The sequence below is a fragment of the Rousettus aegyptiacus genome, unplaced genomic scaffold (genome assembly GCF_014176215.1).
Source record: "Rousettus aegyptiacus isolate mRouAeg1 unplaced genomic scaffold, mRouAeg1.p scaffold_m13_p_1, whole genome shotgun sequence".
Taxonomy (NCBI): domain Eukaryota; kingdom Metazoa; phylum Chordata; class Mammalia; order Chiroptera; family Pteropodidae; genus Rousettus; species Rousettus aegyptiacus.
Genome location: NW_023416284.1, coordinates 65363643 through 65386334, shown reverse-complemented (window position 1 = coordinate 65386334; position 22692 = coordinate 65363643). Strand labels below are relative to the sequence as shown.

At 36.4% G+C, this 22692-nt stretch overlaps 1 protein-coding gene across 1 annotated transcript; it reads right to left on the bottom strand.

The window, feature by feature from the left end:
• Nucleotides 1-1792: 1792 nt before the first annotated feature.
• On the bottom strand, nt 1793-22508 carry DR1 (down-regulator of transcription 1). Its single transcript, XM_016134236.2, has 3 exons — nt 21576-22508; nt 9020-9183; nt 1793-3839 (listed from the first exon to the last, which is right to left on the bottom strand). Exons 1-3 carry the CDS (start codon nt 21793-21795, stop codon nt 3693-3695), a joined length of 531 nt encoding a protein of 176 aa, XP_015989722.1. The 5' UTR covers nt 21796-22508; the 3' UTR covers nt 1793-3692.
• Nucleotides 22509-22692: the final 184 nt, after the last annotated feature.

Below are 22692 nucleotides of genomic sequence, written 5' to 3'. Positions count from 1 at the left end.
TAACAATAGACCTGCTGTATCAAGCATAAATTATTTGGTATAATTTAGATATTTTGAGAAATTCATTAATATTCTCAGGTCATTACACCATTAGGGTAATTCATTATTATGGTACACATTAAAATGATGACTCCTTATAAACATTTTAGAAAACTGAGAAATATATACTAAAACTGAATACATGCATAGGCCATCACCCAGTAATTCCACTCTCAGGTATATATTAAACAGAAATGTATATATACAATCACCAAAAGGTATTTTTTTTGTTTTTTTATGCCTACAGCACCTGGTCTTCCTAGGTGGTATCCCATCCAAGTATACTAACCAGGCCCGACCCGGCTTAGCTTCCGGGATCATACATCAGGCTTGTTCAGGGTGGCATGGCCACAGACCATGGACTGTGGCTCCACTGGGGCATGAACCCAGGACCTTCTGGATATGAAGCAGATGTGTGAACCATTACACTATGGAACCACGTCCAAAAAAGGTATGTTTAAGAATGTTCTCCACAGTATTATTCATAATAGCTCAGGATCAGAACTTCCTCAAATGACCATCAATGGTAGAATGGATATTCTGGATATAATAAAATGAGTAAGTTAATGGAATACTATTTAGTAGAAGAATGAATAAACTACAAATACATGTAACAGAAGAAATAAATCTCACTGTGGAAGGTTGAATAACGGCCTCCAAAGATACCCAGAATCTAAACCCTAGAACTTGTGAGCATTACCTCATGAGGCAAAAGAGATTCTAATGTGATCAAATTAAGGTTTTTGAAATGAGCAGATTATCCTGGATTATCCAGCTGGGACCTAAATGTAGAACCAGAGGAAGATTTGACTATAACAAAAGAGAAAATGTGATGATAAAAGCAGAGGCTTTGAACATGGAGGAAGGGATCACAAGCCAAAAAATACAGGAAGCCACTGGAAGTTGAAAAAGGCAAGAAAACAGATTTTCCACTTAAAACCTTCAGATTCTGATCTTATACCTTGACTATGCCCTAATGAAACTGACTCTGGACTTTTGATCTCCAGAACTGCAAGAAATCTGTTGTTTTAAAATCACTAAGTTTATGGCAATTTGTTACAGTGACATCAGAACACTAGTACACTCACAAATGAGAAAAAAAAAGTATATTATATATCATTGTATTTCCATAAAGTAAAAGATAGACAAAACTAATCTATGGTTTTAGAAGTCTGAGTAGTAGTTATTTCTGGGGAGGAAGAAGACAGTATTAAAATAGGGATAAGGGGAGGACTTCTGGGGTGTTCGTAATGCTCTGTCTTGTTCTGAGGGCTGGTGACATAAGCATGCTTAATTTGTGAAAACCCTTATTTGTGTATTCTTATGTGTAGTATATGTAATTTAAAAATTGGTGCCTTTTCAACACTTACGAACCTGTTAGCCTTCTGAAAGAGACATATATTCAAAGAGGTGGGGAAAATACTTACTAACCAATAACTATTTCTCAAGAACCCTAAAGACTTAAAAAATATCAACGACAGACATTATGGTGACTTTTAAATGTTATAATACCAGCTAAAAATAAAATACTGCTTAATTAGCTTGGTTATACCTGGACTTTAGGACTGTAAATTACCATAAATAAAAGTAAAACTGCATTTTCTAAAATAACAGTAAACAAAGGAGAAAGTCATGTACTACATACCAAATGATCAAAGTGTCTTTTGGGTCTAAGATTCTTGAAACTAGTAAAAATGTTAAAACAGAAATCTCCTGTCATTGGTCTATATAGATCATTAACACATAAAAACAATTTATAAAACACGTCAGAATTTTATTGCTTGAAGAATACAGCATATGAAATCACAAGAATGTCAAAATGCCAAGTCACTAGGCTTCAAACATATAATACATTATCAGATGCAGTAAAATATTAATTAACCTGAACTCTGCATCAGAAAAAAAAAGGTGTGGAAAAATATCTAAGTTGTTTACTTAAGAAACAGATATACTTAAAATAGCAAGTATAAGGATGTTACAGTACAAATTAGAAAAGCCAACACTTATTAACTTATTGTTTCTTAGACTAGACTACCTTTGGTACTTAAACTTTCAAAAAAGCAATCCGGATCTTGTATCTTGTCCAAAGCACTTTATAGATACAATATCAACTTCAACTTAAAACATTTAGCAAGATTAAACCTTTTGTGGCATGGGGGAAGTATATTTAATAAATGTATGACAATATTTCGCTTTTTCTAAAACTGGAAAATATGATCATTAAGAAATCTAATACTTGTAAACTTTACTATTTAGCTCTCCAATTAAATTGGAATCCTGGCAGCCACAACCTATCCTTGGGTTTGGTGAATATAGAAATTTAAATGATTTGGCAACTGACATAGGAATTTAGATCACTTCATACTATCTTAAGTGGCTTTTCCATTCTGTTTCTAAAATATGAACAAGATGCCATTTCTTCAACACTGTGGATTCCTATTAAAATCACTACCATACTTTGTTAGAACCAAATTAAAGCTTCTCCCTTTTAATGAGCAGGTTGAAACTACTTTTTATGTTTCATATAGGGTTGATCAGTTATGACATGCTTTTTTAAACAAAACAAATCAATTTTTAAAGCTACCAGTCAATTATGATGGAGACAATGATGCTCTTTCAAAAGGAAGCATTGGACTCTCTAGGCCATCTAGTCAAGAAAATGTAAAAGTAATGCTAAAACAAATAATAAGTAAACTATAACTATAAGTTAAATTACAAAAAAAAAATCCCTCTTTTACAGCAAGCATGCGCATTAACTTTCATTTCTTTCCCCTAGCAAAGGTTTGAATATTCATGAACCTCAGTTAAACCAATGGAACCTAAGCAATTGTTTCAGAAGTTCCAATAAACGCGGATGGACTAAGCAAGTAATACTATTAATAATTATTGGAGTGAAATAGTAAGAATAATGACAGTCCTCAAAATTGGGCAGTCTTTGAAATGTAATAGTATAGCTCAAGATGAATTATGCCATAATAAAAGTTTTTACCTCTACATAAAACAAAAACAAAATCAAAAACCCACAAAATTTATACAACTTCTATTAAACATATTCCTTCCTAGTTTTTGAATGTCTTATTTTGAAATTTTTTTAAACAAGTATATTTATCTGAGCATATATATATATATATATATTTATTGCCTGTATATATACTCATTTCAAAAGACAAAAAAATCAGATACTAGAGAACTGAACTCTTCGTTTTTTTTTACCAACCTGATCTAATGTCTACTGCATCACATAGCATCCCCCAATAATTTAAAATTCCCAGTTTTCAGTTTAGTTAAAAGGGCAGAGGAAATGCAAATGCAGTTGTAGAGTTTCTGTATAAATTTCACTGTATTTTTATAAACTTGAGTTTTCTGTAACACTGTTTATTGATCAAATAAAGGACTCACTGCTATCTAAAACCTCATAAACACCATTAAAAATTCAGAATTGATATTATGCTGAACCTTAAATTTTCAATAGTTCAAAGAGACAGTTTTCACATGAATAGCACACAACAGGTGAAACTTAACAGCAAACATCCCTAGAATACCAATGGCAAGTCCACCAAGATGCATACAAAATTACAGATAAGCATTTCTTCCACTGCTTTCTTCTGCAGGGAAAAACATTTATAGAGGAAATAGGACCTCAATGGTGAATTTCAGATATCGTCATCATCTTCTTCATCCTGAGAAGATCCTGCCTGGTTAGATGCACTGGCTGAGGCAGCAGCAAGCTGTGCTTGTTGGGCAGCTTGCTGCATTTGAAGCCATTCCTGCTGGGCCAATTCTGCTTGTTGCTGTCTAGCCTAAACATCAAAAACATAAAAACAAACAATAAATTTTTAAAAACCCACAACATATGCACTTTGGTTAAATGTAGATTGAGCCAATTGCAGATTTAGTCATTATCAATCTTGGATATTTTCCAGTCACTGTGTAACTGCTGCACATCTGAAGAACAGGAACTCTTTAAGGTTTGGTCTCTCTAGATAGTCCCCTTGTATGTCACACAATTTATGAACTTTGGTTCAATTGAAGAAGCTGAAAAAGTTGACAGAAAAATCACATTCTCTCTTTGGTTTTTTATGTTTCTCTTTTCCTTTTATTTCACTTATTATTCTTCCCCCTCAACTAACAATTTTGATGTAAACATTTTTCAAGCTACAAATCGTTTCTGTAGTTTAAAAGCTGTCTAGTACAGTACTCCTAACTCTTAGAGAAAAGTACTATACATGAATGCAGTAGCTACCTTGATATTTCTTTTCGAGTGTCTATCACAGCTAGTGATATATGCATCTTTTTCTGTCCCTTTCCCTTCCCTCCATAAATACACACATGTACGTATGTACACACACACACACACACCCTTCCCATATACACATTAGTGAAAAGACACTAAGGACTAAATTTAAGTGGGACAGTTAAAATCTATTCATTTGATGTATCCTCTATAAAACCACAGGATTTTAGAAACCAAGATGCACTACATGCACTGCTGCAACAGCTAAGACCCCTTTGCAATTTACATGCACTGTTGCAACAGCTCAGGCTCCTTCCCAATTTAATTTCATCCATTAGCAGAAAAACCATGTGAAGAAGGGGGAAAAAATCTGTCCTTGAAAAGACCATATAACTTTCCATTAACGTCTACCAAACAATGCTGTTTTTCCCTTTCTGTCTTTTCTCAGAATTGTTCTTTAAGTCTGCCTCACACCCTCATCTATATACATTCAATTCCTAGTCAGAATTTTTTTTTTTTTTTTAAGGCGAGGCAACCCGTGGTTGACCTCACGGATTACAAAGACTTTGACAGCTTACAAAACCAGCCTTATAGGACCTGGTTTTCCTAGGTGGTCTCCCATCCAAGTACTAACCAGGCCCAACTCTGCTTAGCTTCTGAGATCAGACGGGATCGGGCTTGTTCTGATCTCAGTCTTTCTTGACCCTTCGAGGTTATATTTTGTGCCCTATTTCATAGGCCATAAATTTTCTATGCATTTCCATATCTATCTACTTTGTTCTCTAATTATCTGAGTACATATCTTTTTTCTCTAGTAGACTTGAGAATACAGACTGTTTTCATACCATTATTGGATTCCCAACACATAGGCCCTAAGTATTTTCTGAATGAATGTTTTGTGGGAAAACAGTGATGTCCAGCATGACCTCTAACATTAAGATTTTACCATGCATATTCCTAACTTTTCTTCATAACCTGTCATGAATTTATCATTCAAATATTTCTAGAGAAGAATTCTCATCAGGTGGTTGTTACACTTTAAAAAAATCATTTAATTGTTACCATTTCAGCCCAAATTTCTTAACCTATAGAGTTCAATGTACTCCAAATTACTGCTTGCACCAATCTATTCTCTAACCTTTTTGGTAATATCTACTTTGTGCTCCAAAAAGAAAAACCTAGAACATAAAGTGTTTCCCAAATATACACCATCCCTTCCATTTTCACTACCTTTTCTCATGCTGATATTCATTCTATTTGAAATTTCCTGATTTTCACTTACTGAAATTCCACTCTTCTTTCAAGTCAAACTGAAATACTATTTTTCCACCGAGTTTCTTCCTGATTCCTACCAGTAGCATTCAGGGTCTAATCAGCAGATAGAAGTCACATTAGTTAGAGGAACAGAAAGAATGCAACATAAAGGCTTGTTAACCAAGCATAAAGTTGGTTACTAGCTAATTGAAAAGGCGAGAAAAAACACTAAGGTATCATGCAGGTGGCAACTACAGAAAGCAGCCACCAACCCTAAAACTAGGGGGGCAAGGGGAAAGGCTGGAATAGGTTGAATTTAGAAGTTTAGACAGGCAACCCACAGAACTGAAACTCAGATCTCTGAAGAAAGGGCATAGATTGACTGGTACTAAAATCTCTGAGCTTGGAGGAGAGCTTCAAAGTTTGAGAATCACATCTTTGAAGAAAGAGGTAAATGTTTAGGGTGGTTCTGTAAGTATTAGAGAAAATGCAAACTGGATTCAATTACTGCTACAGAAAAAAACTGATGCAGCAAGGATGAAAAAGGATTACTAGGTTGTTCAAAGGAACTCAAAATTAACAGGAAGTAAAAGATAGGAGCCCAAGTGCCACCTTCCTCCTCCAGTCTGGCAATTTCCCTCTTGAGCCCCCTACTGGCAATAGAGTCTAACAGTAGTCAGCTAGACCAGCAGAAATGTGGTTTGCAAAATAATAGGCCCTGTCACAAAGTAGAGCATAGAAAGGTAGGTTTCTATGCTGAGATAACTGTTCAGTAATTGGCATACTCCTATACTAGCGACACTGAATGTGATGTCTCTGTACTTGGGATCTCTTTATATCTTCCTCATGAAAGTAGCCTCATCGTTACAGCTGTTGGTGTACCTATATTATACCACCCCCAACAAACCTTTTGTTTAGGAAATTAAAAACTAGGTATTCTCTCTAATAACTACTTTCACCCATTTTTATAAAGCAATATGAAAAAGTTATTCTAACACACAGGCGTATTTACAATTATGGTAGGCACACCCAGAGTTCAAAATAGACTAAGACTGCTTCATGAAAAACATTTTAAGAATTCCTAAGAAGATTGTAGGGCAAAACAAATATGTGAATTTATCAATTTAAGAATACCTACTTTGTGGCCTAATCAACTATAAACAGGTATAATTTCATGGCACGGAAAAAATTCAAATAATTTGAAGTCTACACAGGTTTTATCACAAAAGTGCTTGATCTCACAGTATTCAATGATCTGCAAAGACATGTACTGGTTATACTTAAAATTTAACTAACTTACAGGTACCATTAGCCCCATATTAGCTCCCATATTTTTCTCTTTGAATATAAAAGTATTCCTAAGCCTTTAAAATCATCGTTGATTGATAAATTTTATTTGTGTTCATTTCCACAAATTAAAATTTTTAGTGCTATTTATTCTAATTTCCTTTTGCCCTTTTGTCTCTTACCTAATCCAACCCTACTATTTTCTTCCTAAAATGGGAGTATGAAAGAGAGGTAAGTAGACATATACTTTCTAATTCATTTCTTCTTTGGGAGATTTTCATTAAGTTTTAAGATTCCCACTCCCACATACTGAAATGACTCATTTGTAGTTTATAGTTAACTTTAATCTTTATTTTTAACGTCTCCTCCTTTCCAAATATTGGCTGCTAGCAGTGAAAGCTTCAAATGCGGCTGCTATTGTGTTAGTATTTAAAAAAAAGTCTAAAAGATGAAGTGACATGAAAGTGATGAAGATGTTATAGTTACTTAGTTCCTTTCATATTTTGTACTTAAGTACTTGGTGTTCTAGGGAAGAAGTACTAGGCAGCTGCTGTAATTTTACCTCTCTGCTGATTTTCCTCACTACAGCAAAAAATCCTCACCCGCAGGTCAGGGCAAGAAAAAAGGGTGATAAGGGAGAAGAAATAAAAAGCGGATGACAAGAAGAGAGAGGTGAGACAGATTTTGCATGTAGTCAAATATTTCTTTCATTCACCTTTTTACCCTGGAAAGGATAAAGCATATCCCACTTGAAAGTTCCAAAATAAATTTAAGTAGACAAAATGGTGGCTAGAGCATTAGCATGGAATTGTAGGAAGAGCACAGGTTTTAGAATCAGAGTTTGAATTGAGACTCCAGTACTTCCTAACTGTAAGAACTTACCAGTTTTATCTGTTTAACGCAATCCTTCCCAGTAAACTAAGCTCCGTAATGATAGAAACCATGTCTCTTTTGGATACTGTTGTAAGCCTAGCGAGCACCTAACACTACATCTGGTAAATAGTGAAGACTTCAGTGAATTTCTGTAGAACAAATGAATTATCTCATGCAACTTTCTGTATTTCTCAGTCTGTTTCTTAATGTGTAAATAGTTATAATAAAATTTATATTATTCATAAAAACTCTGCAAAGTATGTAAAGTATCTTAGCACAGCATCTTTTTCTTTTCATCAAATATTTAATTTGGTATCCTCTAGGTGATATGTAATAGCGGAGAATCAATAAACAATAGCATTAACATTTTTTCTTTTAATCATCACTTCTTTGTTATTGTATATTTACACGAATTTATAACACTATTTGCATGTATTCACACCAGACTCAAAGGCTTGTCCTCTTTACTATTTATCTCATAGTTGTTGTGAGGATTAAATGAAATAATACAGGTAAATTACTTAGTGATGTGATTAACACACCACACTGTGAGAACTCCATAAATGTTAGTAAGCTTTTATCTTTTTAGTTTGAATGCTATCTGGTGTCCAGTGCCTGATAACACTTAAATTCAAATGCTTTTGTTGTAAACAGAACTGGTTGTTATGACTACAAAGAGATCAGCTATAGTGCTAATTTGGGAGAGATTACCTAAAATGATACTTTCCAGTTCTAATGTTAACTACAGTAATTGATAGGAAATCTCACTTCTATTCAACCCAAAATTGCCTTATAATTTCAAATGAGAGGCCAGATCTTGGTTGAGAGATCAGATCTTAGTAGGGAAAAAAGAGCCTTAACTTCCCCCCTCCTTTTTAAAAAAAAAAAATAAAAAAAATAGAGGGCTATTAGTACTCAGGTACTAATCCTTCGGACTGGGTACTAGAACTTTAAAAAGTAAGAAAGAAGAAAAGTTTTCTCTCTTTCTCTGCTCCACTGGCCCATCAAAATATTTTAAGATTTTAGTGTTTTAAAGGTGTTTAGGTGTTTCATGCTTTTAAATAGTTATTCTGTCTGAAAAAGTATCAAAGTAAAATGTCAGTAGTTATTTAGAGTAGTTCTCCTTAGAAAACAGGTTCCTGCAAATATTTACTTTTATGTGAAGTGAGTAGGCAACAGCGTCCAACTGGCCATCTCTAAACATCAGACTCTGGTCAGAAGAAAAATCCTATGGTGTATGTTGATTCAGGAAATGATTTCAGATACTAGTCTGATTTCTATTAGCAAATAGGGTAAGATTCAGATGAAAATAATTTAAAATGCACTACTTACTTTTGCAAATAATTCCTGTTGCTGTCTCAATAACTCTTCTTCAGGAATGCCAAGGTTTTCCAAACGAGAATTGGCCTTTCTTCTTTTTAATGCTACAGTCTTGCATTCTTGTAAGACTTCTTTTACTTCACTGATATAAGAGCCAAAGCCCAAACTTTCTAGTGCTAGGGAAATGAAAATATGAAAATGTGAAAGTGACAAAACACAGCTTTCCCCCACATATGGAACTTTAAGTTGTGTGTGTGTGTGTGTGTGTGTGTGTGTGGAGATGGGGAATGTTCCTTTCTAAAAATTTTACCTATTTTATAGTTGCACAGCAATCCTCTGGATGGCTATGGCTAAATACTTTATCAACTTTTTAAATATTAGATTATAAATTAGTTAAAACTTAATATTTCAAGGCACAGGCATTCACTTTTCCTTTCTTTACGACTACTTTTTTAAAAACCAAAGCATTTCCTGTGAGAAAAAAAAAAGTTGAATGTAAGAACATGTGGTTTCAGTAAGAAAACATTTTTCCTATACCACTCATAGTAAATCAAATATTATTAAGTCAATCACTTTTTCAAAGACTACAAAAAAAGTAAATACTTGGAATATATTTGTTAATAACATATTTTATGTCATTTGGCTTTAAAAAAAAAATAGGCTGGTAATGCATGCTCTAAGTTTCCGTAAGATAGGTGAAAGAATAGATAAGTTCTTTTGTCCGATATGCCAACAAGTACTATTTTTAGCAAAAACAGTCAAACTGCCAAATTTCAAAAATATTGGTGGAAATAACTTATGAAATTCAGTATTTATATTCAACCAACAAGTTTCCTTTGAAAATAAAACTTAACAGGAAGCACTATTAAAACATTGCAAGTGATGTAGCAAACAACTGGGATAAAGGAAAATTATCAGAAGAAACATTAACAAAAGATTCTCTCCCTTATCATATTTTCAAAAAATATTTCACAAGAAAATAATGCACCCTCTAAATGCTTTCTGTAATTCAGAAAGACAAGGGATAACATTTCCTTTTGGCTCATAGTATTTAAAATTTTATTTTCCAGTTTTCTATGTGTTGACATTTTGAATGATTTCAACTTTATTTCAAATGTTAAACTAGTTTCATCAATTTTCTTTAGAAATAATCTGATGCCAAAAAGCGGAGTACTAATACCTGAATTATAATTAAGTTAATTTACTTACCCCTCTTGCCACCCCAAAAAACTTCAGTAAGTCATTATTCTGAGTTCTGTATATCAAATTAACCAGCATAGACTTCTGGTTAATATGGTGAACTAGGTACACACTGTGCTTGCTTCCTCCCATAACAACATCAAAATTACAACTAAATTACAGAACAACCACCCTTGAGAACCTCCTGAAGACTAGCTGAACAGAACTGCTGTAACTAAGGATATAGAGAAGAAGCCACACCTAGATTGGTTGGAGGGGGCAGAGCCCTGAAACAGGACTGGTCCCACACTTAAGTGTGGCAGATAAGAATGGGGAGGAATATCTCGGCTGCATAGGTCCCCAGGTCCCAGACCTGACTTCCCAGCCTGAAGCACTAGTGCCAGGAAGAGGAGTCCCCATATCATTTGGCTGTGAAAATCAGTGGGGATTCCATCCAGCTGAGACAGAGAACTGCTGTAGACCCAGACATACTCTTAAAGAGCCCAGGCACAGACTCACTCTCTCACAAACATTCACTCTAAGCTCCAGAGAAGAAATAACAGTTTGATAATCACCAGCGACATATGGGGAAAAACTGAATCGTAGGGCTTCAGGGTGAAAACTGGAGGGGTAGCTCTTTCTGGGCAGCTCTTGCCGGCAGGTGCCTTTGATAGCCCCTAAGCCCACCCAGCTGGCAGGCATAGGCGGATGCAAAATCTGAGTTTCCATCAACTTATCAACTTGACTAACAGCGCTCTTGCACCACCTTGGTAATTCTCAGAGACCCCATCCCACCCAATTCATGTGTTCGGCCAAACTTCTTCCAGAGGCTAATCCACACAAGTGGCTAGCCTGGGCTTGTACTGCAAACTTTCCTAAAATCTCTCAAAGGTGCACAAACCCCAAACAAGCAGCAGCTGGCCTCGGAGTGCCCTGTACCTCTTGAGCTGCCTCAAGCACAACAGTAGTGGCAGCTGGCCTCAGTTCATGGCATAACCACTCCCAGGCTCCTCCAAGCCCAGCACAGGCAGCTACTGAATGGAAGCCCCAGCCAAGGAGCCCTAGAACCAACACGTCTGGTGGCTGGCTTTAGAGTACCACCCAATTAGCACCACAAATGACAAACTCAAAGGGTGAACTCGGCAGGCACCAAAGACTCACTAAAGCAAATCCATTCCTTGGGGTCAGCCCTGGCACAACCGCTTGTCTGCTGTCGGCACAGCCAATTATCATAGCCAGTCAGCTTGAGAGTCAATCCTACCCAAAGACGTGCCAACAGCAATCAAGGCTCAACAACAACAGGATAGCACACAAAACCCACACAAGGGACACCACCAGAGCACCACAGAGCCCCGCAGGACACCTACTATAAAAGGATTGGGAGACAGAGCAGATCTACCTAATACACAGAGACAAACATAGGTAGACAACCAAAATGGGGAGACAAACATGTTCCTAATGCAAGAACAAGACGAAATTCCAGAAAAAGAACTAAACAAAACGGAGGCAAGCAAGCTACCACATATGGAGTTCAAAACACTGGTTATAAGGATGATCGATGAACTTAAGGTAAGAATAGATAAGCTTAGTGAGAACTTCTACAAAGAAACAGGAAACACAAAAAAGGAGTTAAGAAAACTTAAAAAAGAACCAGTCAGAAATGAAGAATACAATAACTAAAATGAAGAATACATTAGATGAATTCAACAGCAGCTTAGATGAAGTAGAGGATCAAATCAACAATTTGGAAGACAGGTAGTGAAAAGCACCCAACTAAAACAGCAAAAAGAAAAAAGAATTTTAAAAAACGAGGATAATAAATATCATGATTTCACTATATGTGAAATCTAAAGAACAATATAAACAAAGAAAATAGACTCATAGATACAGAGAACAAACTGATGTGTGCCATATGAGAGGTGGAGTTGGGGGGCTGGGTGAAACAGGTGAAGGGATTAAGAAGCACAAACTGAGAGTTACAAAATAGTCATGAGAATGTAAAGTACAGCACAAGGAATATAATCAATAACATTGTAATAACTATGCTTGGTACTATGTAGGTACTAGATTTAGGGGGAGTCACTCTGTAAATTATAAAAATATTTAACCACTATGCTGTACACCTGAAACTAATATAACATTTAATGTCAACTGTAATTTTATAAACTTGATTACAAAGGCATATGATCACATTTATGCATTATTTAAAATCATATATAATACTTAAAAATAAGGAATTTATAAAATTAAAAAAGAATAATGCAAGGTTTTATCTTAAAAAGTCTTACAAAATTTGTTCCTACTTAAACACAGAGACTACCCTTAACTAGCTCACTTACAAAAACCCAGCAATAAAAATTTCCCTTATTTCATGAAATAAAATGAGGACAGTTTCAAGGATCTTTGGGACAACATCAAGTGTAATAACATTTGCTTCATAGCAGGGTACCGGAAGAGAGAGAGCAAGGGATTGAAAACCTGTTTGAAGAAATAATGACTGATAACTGCCCTAACCTGGTGAAGGAAATAGACAAGCCCAGAAAGTGCAGAGAGTCCCAAACAAGATGAACTCAAAGAGGTCCACACCAACACACATCAAGATTAAAATGGCAACGGTTAAAGGCAGAGAGAGAATCTTAAAAGTAGCAAGAGAAAAGCAGTTAATTACCTATAAGGGAGTTCCCATTAGACTGTCAGCGGATTTCTCAACAGAAACTTTGCAGGCCAGAAGGGGTTGGCATGAAATATTCAAACTGATGAAAGGCAAGGAACTACAACCAAGATTACGCTACCCAGCAAGGCTATAATTTAGAATAGGAGAAATATAGTGTCCCGGGCAAGAAAAAGCTGAGGTAGTTCCTTACCACTAACCCTGTATTATAAGAAATGCTAAAGTGACTTCTTTAAGAAGAAAAAGGAAAAAAAAAAAATCCAAAATATAAATGAGAAAATATTGCAAAAAAAAAAAATCTTACTGACAAAGGTAAACAAATAATAAAAGCAGTGGATCAATCACCACTAAAGCTAGTACAAAGGTTAAAAGACAAAGATAGTAAGATCATGTGTAATCACACAGTAAATTAAGGAATACACACACACATACGCACTAAGTAAAAAATAATGACAGAAACATGAAGGGGTGAATAAAAATGGTAGTGATTTTAGAATGAGTTCAGACAAACTTAACTGACCATCAACTTAAAATAGACTGCTATAAACATAGCTTGATATATATGAAGCACATGGCAACTACAAACCAAAAATCACAAGAGATATAAAGAAAATAAAATGGTAATAACTACATACTTAATAATTACTTTAAATATAAATGGACTAAATGCTCCAATCAAAAGATGAATGCATAGATGTTGAGAAGGTGTCCATATATACGACAGAATATTACTTGGCCATAAAAAATAATAAAATCTAACCACTTGTGACATGGATGAACCTGGAGGGTATTATGCTAAATGAAATAAGTCAAAAGTGAAACACAAATATCATACAATTTCACTTATATGTGGAATCTAAAGACCAAATTAATGAACAAATAGAACAGAAAACTCGGAAATAAAGAGAAAACACTGGTGGTTGCCACTGGGATTGAGGGACTGGGCGAAAAAGGTGAAGGAATTAAAAAGTACAAATTGGCAGTGACGAAACAGTTGCAGGGATGTAAAGTACAGCTTAGAGAATATAGTCAATAATATTGTAATAATTATATACAATGTCAGGTGGGTGCAAGACTTATTGCGGGGATCACTTTGTACTGTCTAACCACTATGCTATACACATGAAACTAATATTGAGTGTCAACTGTAACTGAAAAAAATTTGTTAAGTTTTTAAAAAGCAAATGAGCAGAAAGGCTAGTTTAAGGAATGAGGATGTGACTGATAGCATAAATATCAATCTCAAAAGGTTATAGGCAGGTTCTAAAAGGACAACTACATTAAAGGTATATATAATGAAGGTAATGATAACACCACGTAATCGATGCTTCTCTGTACCAGGTACTGAGCTAGACATTCTTTATATATCACTCACATAGCATTACCACAGTGCCTAACTTAAGAGACCCTATTATCACCCTTGTTGACAGACAAGGAGATTGACAGGGGTTTATTACCTTGATCAAATATCAAAGTGAGTGGTGAAGCATGGACTCAAACCCAGGTCAGTCTAGCTCCAGAGACCAACTCAAAGTAGAGTCATGAAGAGCATGTGAGTTAGTGATCATAGAAGCAGGAGACCAGTTTGCAGAGGCAGCAGCAGGGAGAAAACCATCAAGAGGAGAGAAAGCCACCATGTTGAGTACCACACTTTATGAGGAAGGACCCAAGCATATTTTCCGTTAACCACCTCCTCTAACCTCCTTCGCCCCAGATCCTAATTCCGCACATTCCCTATGCCATGGAAATCAACAGCTGGGGCTGTTCAACTCAGATAGAGGAATATTTAGTCAGGCCGTGAGCACAGGTGGAGGGGCCCATACTGATTTGGTCCATTAGGGCATGGCTCAGCTGACGTACTACTTGTTCTGTTCTCCTGATGGTCTGGCTGACTGGGGCTTGCTGGGAATCCCAAGTACCCTCTATGTCCAAGACGCTTTACAGCTCTGGAGATAACTGCTCAATATATGGAAGGAATCATCCACCTCTTCTTCCACAGAGATGACATCTTGAGAGGGGATCCTGAGCTGTATAGGTCTGGTGTTGGGAGATCACTGAGGTGGGGTTGTGCCAGGCCCAGGAAAGAGGTTTCCCCATCTCCTTCCAGTCTTGGGCTCAACTTTGTTATTTCCTTACCATGTGCATTGTCATAGGCACTGCTCAACACACAAGAGTCAGCCAGAGCCAGCTGGACTAGCTGTTCTGGGTTCCTGAGGCATCATATATAATGAGGATGCCCCCTCCTACCACCAAGGTCATCTAACAGAATGATCTTTCACTTGAAAATACTTTCCTTAGAAAAATCAACTATCTACTCATATAACCTTCTTCAGTCTCTGGAAAATTTGTCTTTTCCAATTCTTATATAATCATTTAGGAATGGATTTGTTAATATGGGTGTGATATAGATGTTCTTTTTTTTTTTTCCATTGGGATAATCCTATAGCAGCAGAATTTATTGAAGACACAATCCTCTCCCATTGATCTATAATGCTGACATAAATCAGGTGCCATATCTGGATGTGAGGTGTTTTTTTTAGCATTCTATTCTATTCCATCCATACGTTTGTCTTATGCTATACACAATGACATAATTATTACTTCGTAATTAACATAGACTTTCATAATTTTATAATTAAAACTTTAATATTAACATAGCATTTAATAAGACAAATTAATCCAATTTATCCTTTAGAGGCACCTTGACTTTTCCTGGACTTTAGGCCTTACATAAATGTTAGAATCAGCTTATCATTCTCCAAATAAAACCTGTTGTGATTTTTACTGGAAAAAAAGATTAACTACCACACAATTCTTGGCTTCAAGGAGCCTGGGGTATAATGAAAAACTAAGTGAAAGTTTTACTTAAATTGCCTGGTTATTTTTTAAGTGTCAATGCGAGAAGCCAACATTTTAATCTTTTTTTTTTTTTCTTTTTCAAAGACACAAGCATAGTATTGTATTTTCAATAATATTGGCTGGAGACAATACCAAAATAAACCAAGTGAATGGTTTATGATTTCCACCACATTCTAAAGAAAGTCCTATTTCCTTAGCCCTACACCAAAGTCCTCCAGGATCTAGTCCTACCTACCTTTCCAGTTTTATATTTCTGCCATTATTAAGTCCGTGCATACTTCTACTAATTCTGACTGCTCAATGTTTCCCAGTAGGCACCAGTTTCCCACATTTATGCTGACAGTAATGTATTTAGGCCAAGATCAAACTCCATCTTCAAATTAAGCTTGCCCAATCCTCCTAGACAGAAGTAATCTCTCCCTTTTGGAATAAGATAGACGTAGAATTTGAAACTTGATTGTCACTGTATTTGTATAACTTTGGATACACTGCTTAAAATCTCTAAGCTTCAGTTTTCCATCTCTAAAATAAGAATAGCATTTATTTCATACTATCTTCCTACAACCAGAAGCAGTACAGCAGTTAAGCACACAGGCCCTAAGGCTGCCAGGGACTGATCCTCCCAGTTCTGCCTCATATTAGCTGTGTACCTCTCTGCCTCTAAAACAAGAATAATAGTATCTACCTCTCATCAAATCAGGCTGCTGTGAAGAATAAATGAATTAATAGAAATAAAGAGTTATAACAGAGGCTAGCCCATAGAAAGAGCAAAATAAAATATTCATTATTATATTTGTTTTAGTTTTAGGGCTGTAGGAATCAACAAGTAATTAATTTAAAGTATTTAACACAGTGTATACTAGATAAGAGTCACTTAACTGACTTGGCCTATGTATTATTCTTTATTCATTCTCCTACTTTTAAGAGTACCCTAATAAGTATACAGGACCAAAATAAATGTATAGTTATACATTATCACATCTAAATTCAAGCTGAACAAGTATATGTATAATATGAAATATTAAATTTATAAAATTAACAAATCAACATAATGGAGAGACAATTCTTTAAAATGTCATGAATTACTAAACTAGACATTAAAAAAATCCATTGCAAATTATCTTTAACCATGGAGGGTCTGGTTTAAAAATTAACAAAAACAATTCACCTTGAAAAACATCTAAGGTTGAGAACACTGCTTTCAAAAAAATTTGCAAGTAAATCCAAGGTTAATATATAATACTATTCAATGAGCTGCTAGATACAAATACTGTACTCTCAATAAAATAATTGAACTAGAGCGGCCATAAATTTCATTTCAAAAAATTCATTGACTCTAATCCAAATTTTAAACATATTTTGGCTAACATTAATAACTGGGCATAATATCTCCTAAACAAGGAGACATTTTACATCATTTGTTACCATGTAGTAGTGATCTTTCCCATTTTATAGAAAGGAGACTCTTAAAGGATAAGGGAAATGGCTCCTAAGCAGGGCCACTATTTATGGTTTGCAGTGCATAATAGTACCATGTCTCAGGAAGGCCATTCATAACTTATATTAAAATCTGCACTTTTTCTGGCAGGTGGCAGTAAAAGTTTTTAAGGGAGTGCCTTTTTCTAATTTGTACAAAGGGACATTATAAACTGGTAATGGCCCTGGCTCTAAGGATCTCAACATAAAAGCTGAAAAAAAAAATTGTGGGTAAAACACACATATCACTTGCTTTTCAAAGGTCTGTCTGCTACCTTCCGCCATTTACCTTAAAACTATACCCAGGAAAGTACATAGTATGTTAAAGAAAACAATACTTAAGCACTTTTCAATTTGAGAAACAGATGCTAACAAGATACCCACTTGAAAAAAAAGTAAAAATTTCTGCCAGCACTAAAATTTTAATACAGGCTTATCTTATTTTACAAAAGTGATGTAATACTGAAAAGTTTCATTATAACAAGAATTTGAACTACTTTATAGTTCAAATACATAATGCATGTGTGTGTGTGTATATATATATAAGCATTCTTTATTTTCTTTTGTTTGTATGTTGGAGGAAGGGAAGGGGTAATGTAGCTCGTTTAAAATACATTAAGAGGATGTAGGCCAAAGTGACGTCTTGGCTCATTAGTCTGGTGAGTTTTCTAAAGACTCTAAAAACCACGTCCTCTATGGCAGAGGTTCCCACCCCCCTGGCCACTGATACTGGTCCATGGCCTCTTAAAAATGGAGCTGCAAAGCAGGAAGCAAGGGTGCGAAGCAGCTTCAATCTATATTTTCAGCCAATCTCCACGTTAGCATCACCACCTCAGCTCCACCTCAGATCATCAGGCATTAGATTCTCATAGCACAAATCCTAATGCAAAATGTGCTTGCGAGGGATCTAGGATGCACACTCCTTATGAGAATCTAATACCTGATGATCTGAGATGGAGCTGAGGCGGTGATGCTAGCACTGGGGAGTGGCTGCAAATACAGATCAACATTAGCAGAGAGGTGTGACTGCATAGAGACCATAATAAATCAATGGCTTGTAGACTCATATCAAAACCCTATCAAGTGAGAGGCAAAAGACAATTAAGCAGCATCTGGTAGCTGGCTTTATAGTGGCAAGTGAGTTCAATTGTACAGCCACATCTGGTGGCATGATTCTGCATTATGGTGAGTTGTACAATTATTTCATTATATATTACAATGTAATAATAATAAAGTGCACAAAAGATGTAATGCACTTGAATTACCCAGAAACCATTCCCTCCCACACCCCACCACCTCCCCGGTCTGTGGAAAAATTGTCTTCCGCGAAACCGGTCCCTGGGCCCAAAAAGGTTGGGGACTGCTGTTCTATAGTATCACTACTCTTGGAAATCTGGGACAATGAGAGACTGATGGCACAGTAGGAATCAAATATCATTCCTCTTTACATCCTTAGCAGTATCAAGTGTCAAGTAAATAGTAGTATTCAAATGTAATTGTTGGGTGGGAGAAGAAAAAAGATATATGAATTTTAAGGAAAATAATAAGATCCTAACTTGAAAAGCATCAATTATGTGATAAATTGTGCAATGCAAATTATATGTGTCTTTGAGGAAAATATCAATATGGATGATTATTTAGGCAATTCAATATCACTCTCAGTATTATTACAACTTCTCTGAAATCACTCAGATCCTATGATTTCAAAACTACTTCACATCCACTTTCCAAAACAGACTGTGGTTTAGGCTTTAGAATAAAGCTACTCAAAGTGTGGTCCAAAAACTTACGCCAGAATTGCTTATAATGGTCTGTGATTGAGTTAAGTATGGAAATTTAAAGTAAGCATTTAAGATCCTTCATTGCAAAACTATGTGAGGCGATAAATGTGTTAACTAACCTTACTATGGTAATTATTTCACAAAATATACATACATCAAATCATTACATTGTACACCTTAATATTTACACAATGTTATATGTCAAGTACATCTCGATAAAGCCAGGAGAAAAAAAAAATTTACAGCAATTTGACAAAGTAATTTTATGTCTGACAAAGTAAAGTGGCAAATGTACAAGTCCTGAAATGTCCTGAAACAAAATCTAGTTCATTAAACTCATTACTTAAAACTCTAAGTGAGAAAAGTATCACTTTAAAATGTACGTTATCCCTACATTTCTAAACAATGTTGACACAAAGTGTAAAAAATGTCGTATCTACCATAATTTACTTAGTTTACAGTTTGTCTGTAAAAACACACTTTAAATACCTAACATACACACATTAAAAATTTATTTTAAAAAATTTTAACCACTCAAGACAAAAAAAAAATCTTTAAAATAATTAAGTAATATGAGACTAATATCGGATTATAAATGTATAAAATCTATACCTTCATGGGGAAAATCTGGAGCAAAATGGTTAGGTCCTTATCCATTTAATGCCAATGTTATGAGAGAAAAAAAAGATAAATTTATAAGACTATAAATACATGATTTTTTTAAATTAATAAATCATACTTAGTACACACAAAGGAACATGCTTCATTGGAACTTAGACATTAAAGTGAATTTAGCATATTCCAAAGTGGAGGCATTTAGCACACTATTTGCTACAGCTGCACTTTTATTCCATCATGTCAATCAGAAATCTAAATATATCCTAGAAAAGAATAAGCTCTACCCAAGAAGACAGACTGTAATGTGTTTTTAGATTTTGGAATGATCCCCATTTCTGTGGTGAAAACAAGGTTTAGGCAGATATTTCAGAAATCTTTTGCAATTTTCATTAGAAACACAATACTGATAGAAGATCCTTTTTCTTTTTTATAAGTTGTAAAAGGAAATTATAATTATCTGTATTGGATAATCTCACGGAACACCTATGACAACAATCGCACATACAATGCAAACAAAAATGCATGAGGAAAAATAGACAACTTGCCTTTCATTTTACTTGCCAGGGTATTGAGCATACCAAACAAGTAGGAAAAAACAGTACCTTTAAAATTTAATATGCTTTTTTCCTAGGGATTTATTTTTTTCCCCTTACATACTAAAATGGAAATGACAGACTACATTTTATATCCACCTTCCACACGTGAGGACCAAAGATGAATCATTTAATCTTTCTGTCAATACTGACAGCGAAATATTAGATATAGTAAATATGAGCAGATGCAGTCTCTACTTCAGAATAACAGGAAAGTTACCTTTTAAAAAAGTTAAATTATAAAAATCAAATGGTAGACAACCACTTGCCTACCAAAACAATTAAAATTAACCATGACTTTCAACTTCAGAAGTCATCAAGAAATTGATAGAATTTTAATTGGATTATTATAAGAGGCAAGTTATTACCTCAAATTGAATGCAACTTTTTCATAAAAGTGTATGTGTTTCTCAAAACATTATGACTACTAAATAGTCCTAATACAAGACATCAGAATACGATTTCCCAAATCCCTATTCCTGGACTAAATCTTTTCCAAGATAAGAGAGAAGAAACTGTTGAAACTTTCAGAAGTGCTGTTCAATAAAAGCTTAAGTGTATACATATAAATGAGAATGGGAGAAGGAAAGAGAGAAATGTTCCATGAAAAACATCTTACAATTTCTTAATGCAAGCTTTAAAAATTTATATCCATAGAGCAAAGGAAACTAAATAGAAAAATAAAAAGGAGAAAGAGACAAGAGAAGGACGAAAGGAAAGAAAGAAAAGAAAAAACAACATTTCATCTTTTTCTTACAGAATAGAACTGGAATGCTTTAGTAACTTCATAAACAGTAGGGCTATTTTTAAAGCAGAAAATATGCTTTCTTTATTCAATACCAATATACTTTACAATATTGAACACACTCATGTTAAGAATTTTTTTACTCAAGTGTTCAGAATATTCATCTTTTTCGGTACTCTGGTGACAAAATCGGGTGCAGAAGGGATGCTGTTTCCAGTCATGCTTGAAGTTTGAATTCTAATTTTCCTAGGGAGCACTTCTAGATGCCTTTCTCAGTTTCGATCCACGTTTCACTTTAGGCACGCAATTTCTCAGTTGTCATGTACAGGTTCCACTTTAGGCAGGCAAAATTCTTGTTGCTTTGGCTTACCTGGCTGTAAAATGAGACTACTACTACTTTACCTTTGGGGACTGTTAGCTGACCTAAATGCTTGCAATTCTCACTTGTATTCGCTGGATGAAAAGTACCAGAGAATATCACATTGAAATTATCTTAAGGCACCCTCTGCCTCTATGCCCGCGTGGCTTTTTCATTTACCAGTAAAGATCAGGAGAAAGAAATGAAGGTTTTGAGATGGACGGGTCACGCGACTAGTAAACTGTCCCGGGACCCTCATTTAAGCAAAATCCCACACATAACGCTTACCTTGTATGACATGCTCTGGCGAGATGGTCTTCTTTTCCGATTTGTTGCAAATCTCATTGGCTTCGGAAGATACAAGGTGAATGAATTCAGTGCAGCAGTTCACCACCAGCTCCCGGGCATCGTTGGCCACCCGGACATTGGGGAGAGTCTCTTTGATCATCTTATTGATAGCAGCTCTGGGTATAGTGAGATCATCATCATTGCCAGATGAAGAAGCCATCGTATCTTCCTCTCTCGCGCCCCGACTTTTAAAAACTCCCCAGTACTGGTCCACACTACTCCACGAAGAGATTTCAAAGGGCCGCCCTCGGAGAGATCCCGGGAGCACTACGAGAAGGTGCAGAAAATGAAGGAAGAGGGGGCTGGCACAAGGCGGCAAGGAACACCCGTGTGATTTAGGGTGAGGTTGCAAAGCTGGGGGGCTGAGGTTCTTGAGGACAGCACTACACAGGTCGGACAGGGAAAGCAAAGTGGTCGGGAAATTTGAGCACCGGGAAACACCTTCGTGTCTCCTCAGAGGGGCGGGCGTTGTCTCCTAACCGGTCCCCAAAGGCGCCGGAGCAGAGGCAAGGTCCAGGGACACTGGCCTCGGTGAGGTGCTGACGGGCACCCAGCGGACTTTACAGAGACTGAGTCTCCGCTGCCGCTGCCGCCGCTGCCGCCGCCGCCGCCAGCAGCCGTTGCTGCCGCCTCAGCCAAACCATCCTTCAGACACCCACGCCGCCGCCTCGCAACATGTCTGCCGCGGTCGCTGCTGGAACCCGGGCGGCCGCCTGGGAACGAAAACAGACAGAGCCAGGCACAACGGAAGCGGCACTGGCGGCCGCCGTAGCCGTTTAGCCCGAACGCAGATCCTGGAAGCCGAAGCCGCGGCAACGGTGGTCCCTCCAGAGGCCAGGGAAGAAGGTTTGCGGGAAGCCTCTCCCGACACCCTTTGCGTTACCGGAAGCCTCGCTTCCCCACGTCCCCCTCCTTTCCCTACCAAGTTCCGGGTGTTGCTGCCGCCCTTCCCCCACCCGCGCCGGCGGGAACCGCCCGTCCTGGCGGCCCCCAGCGTCTGCCGGCCGCGGTCCCTGCACGCGCCCCGGCATCCTGCCTCTCTGTGGGGACCGTAGCC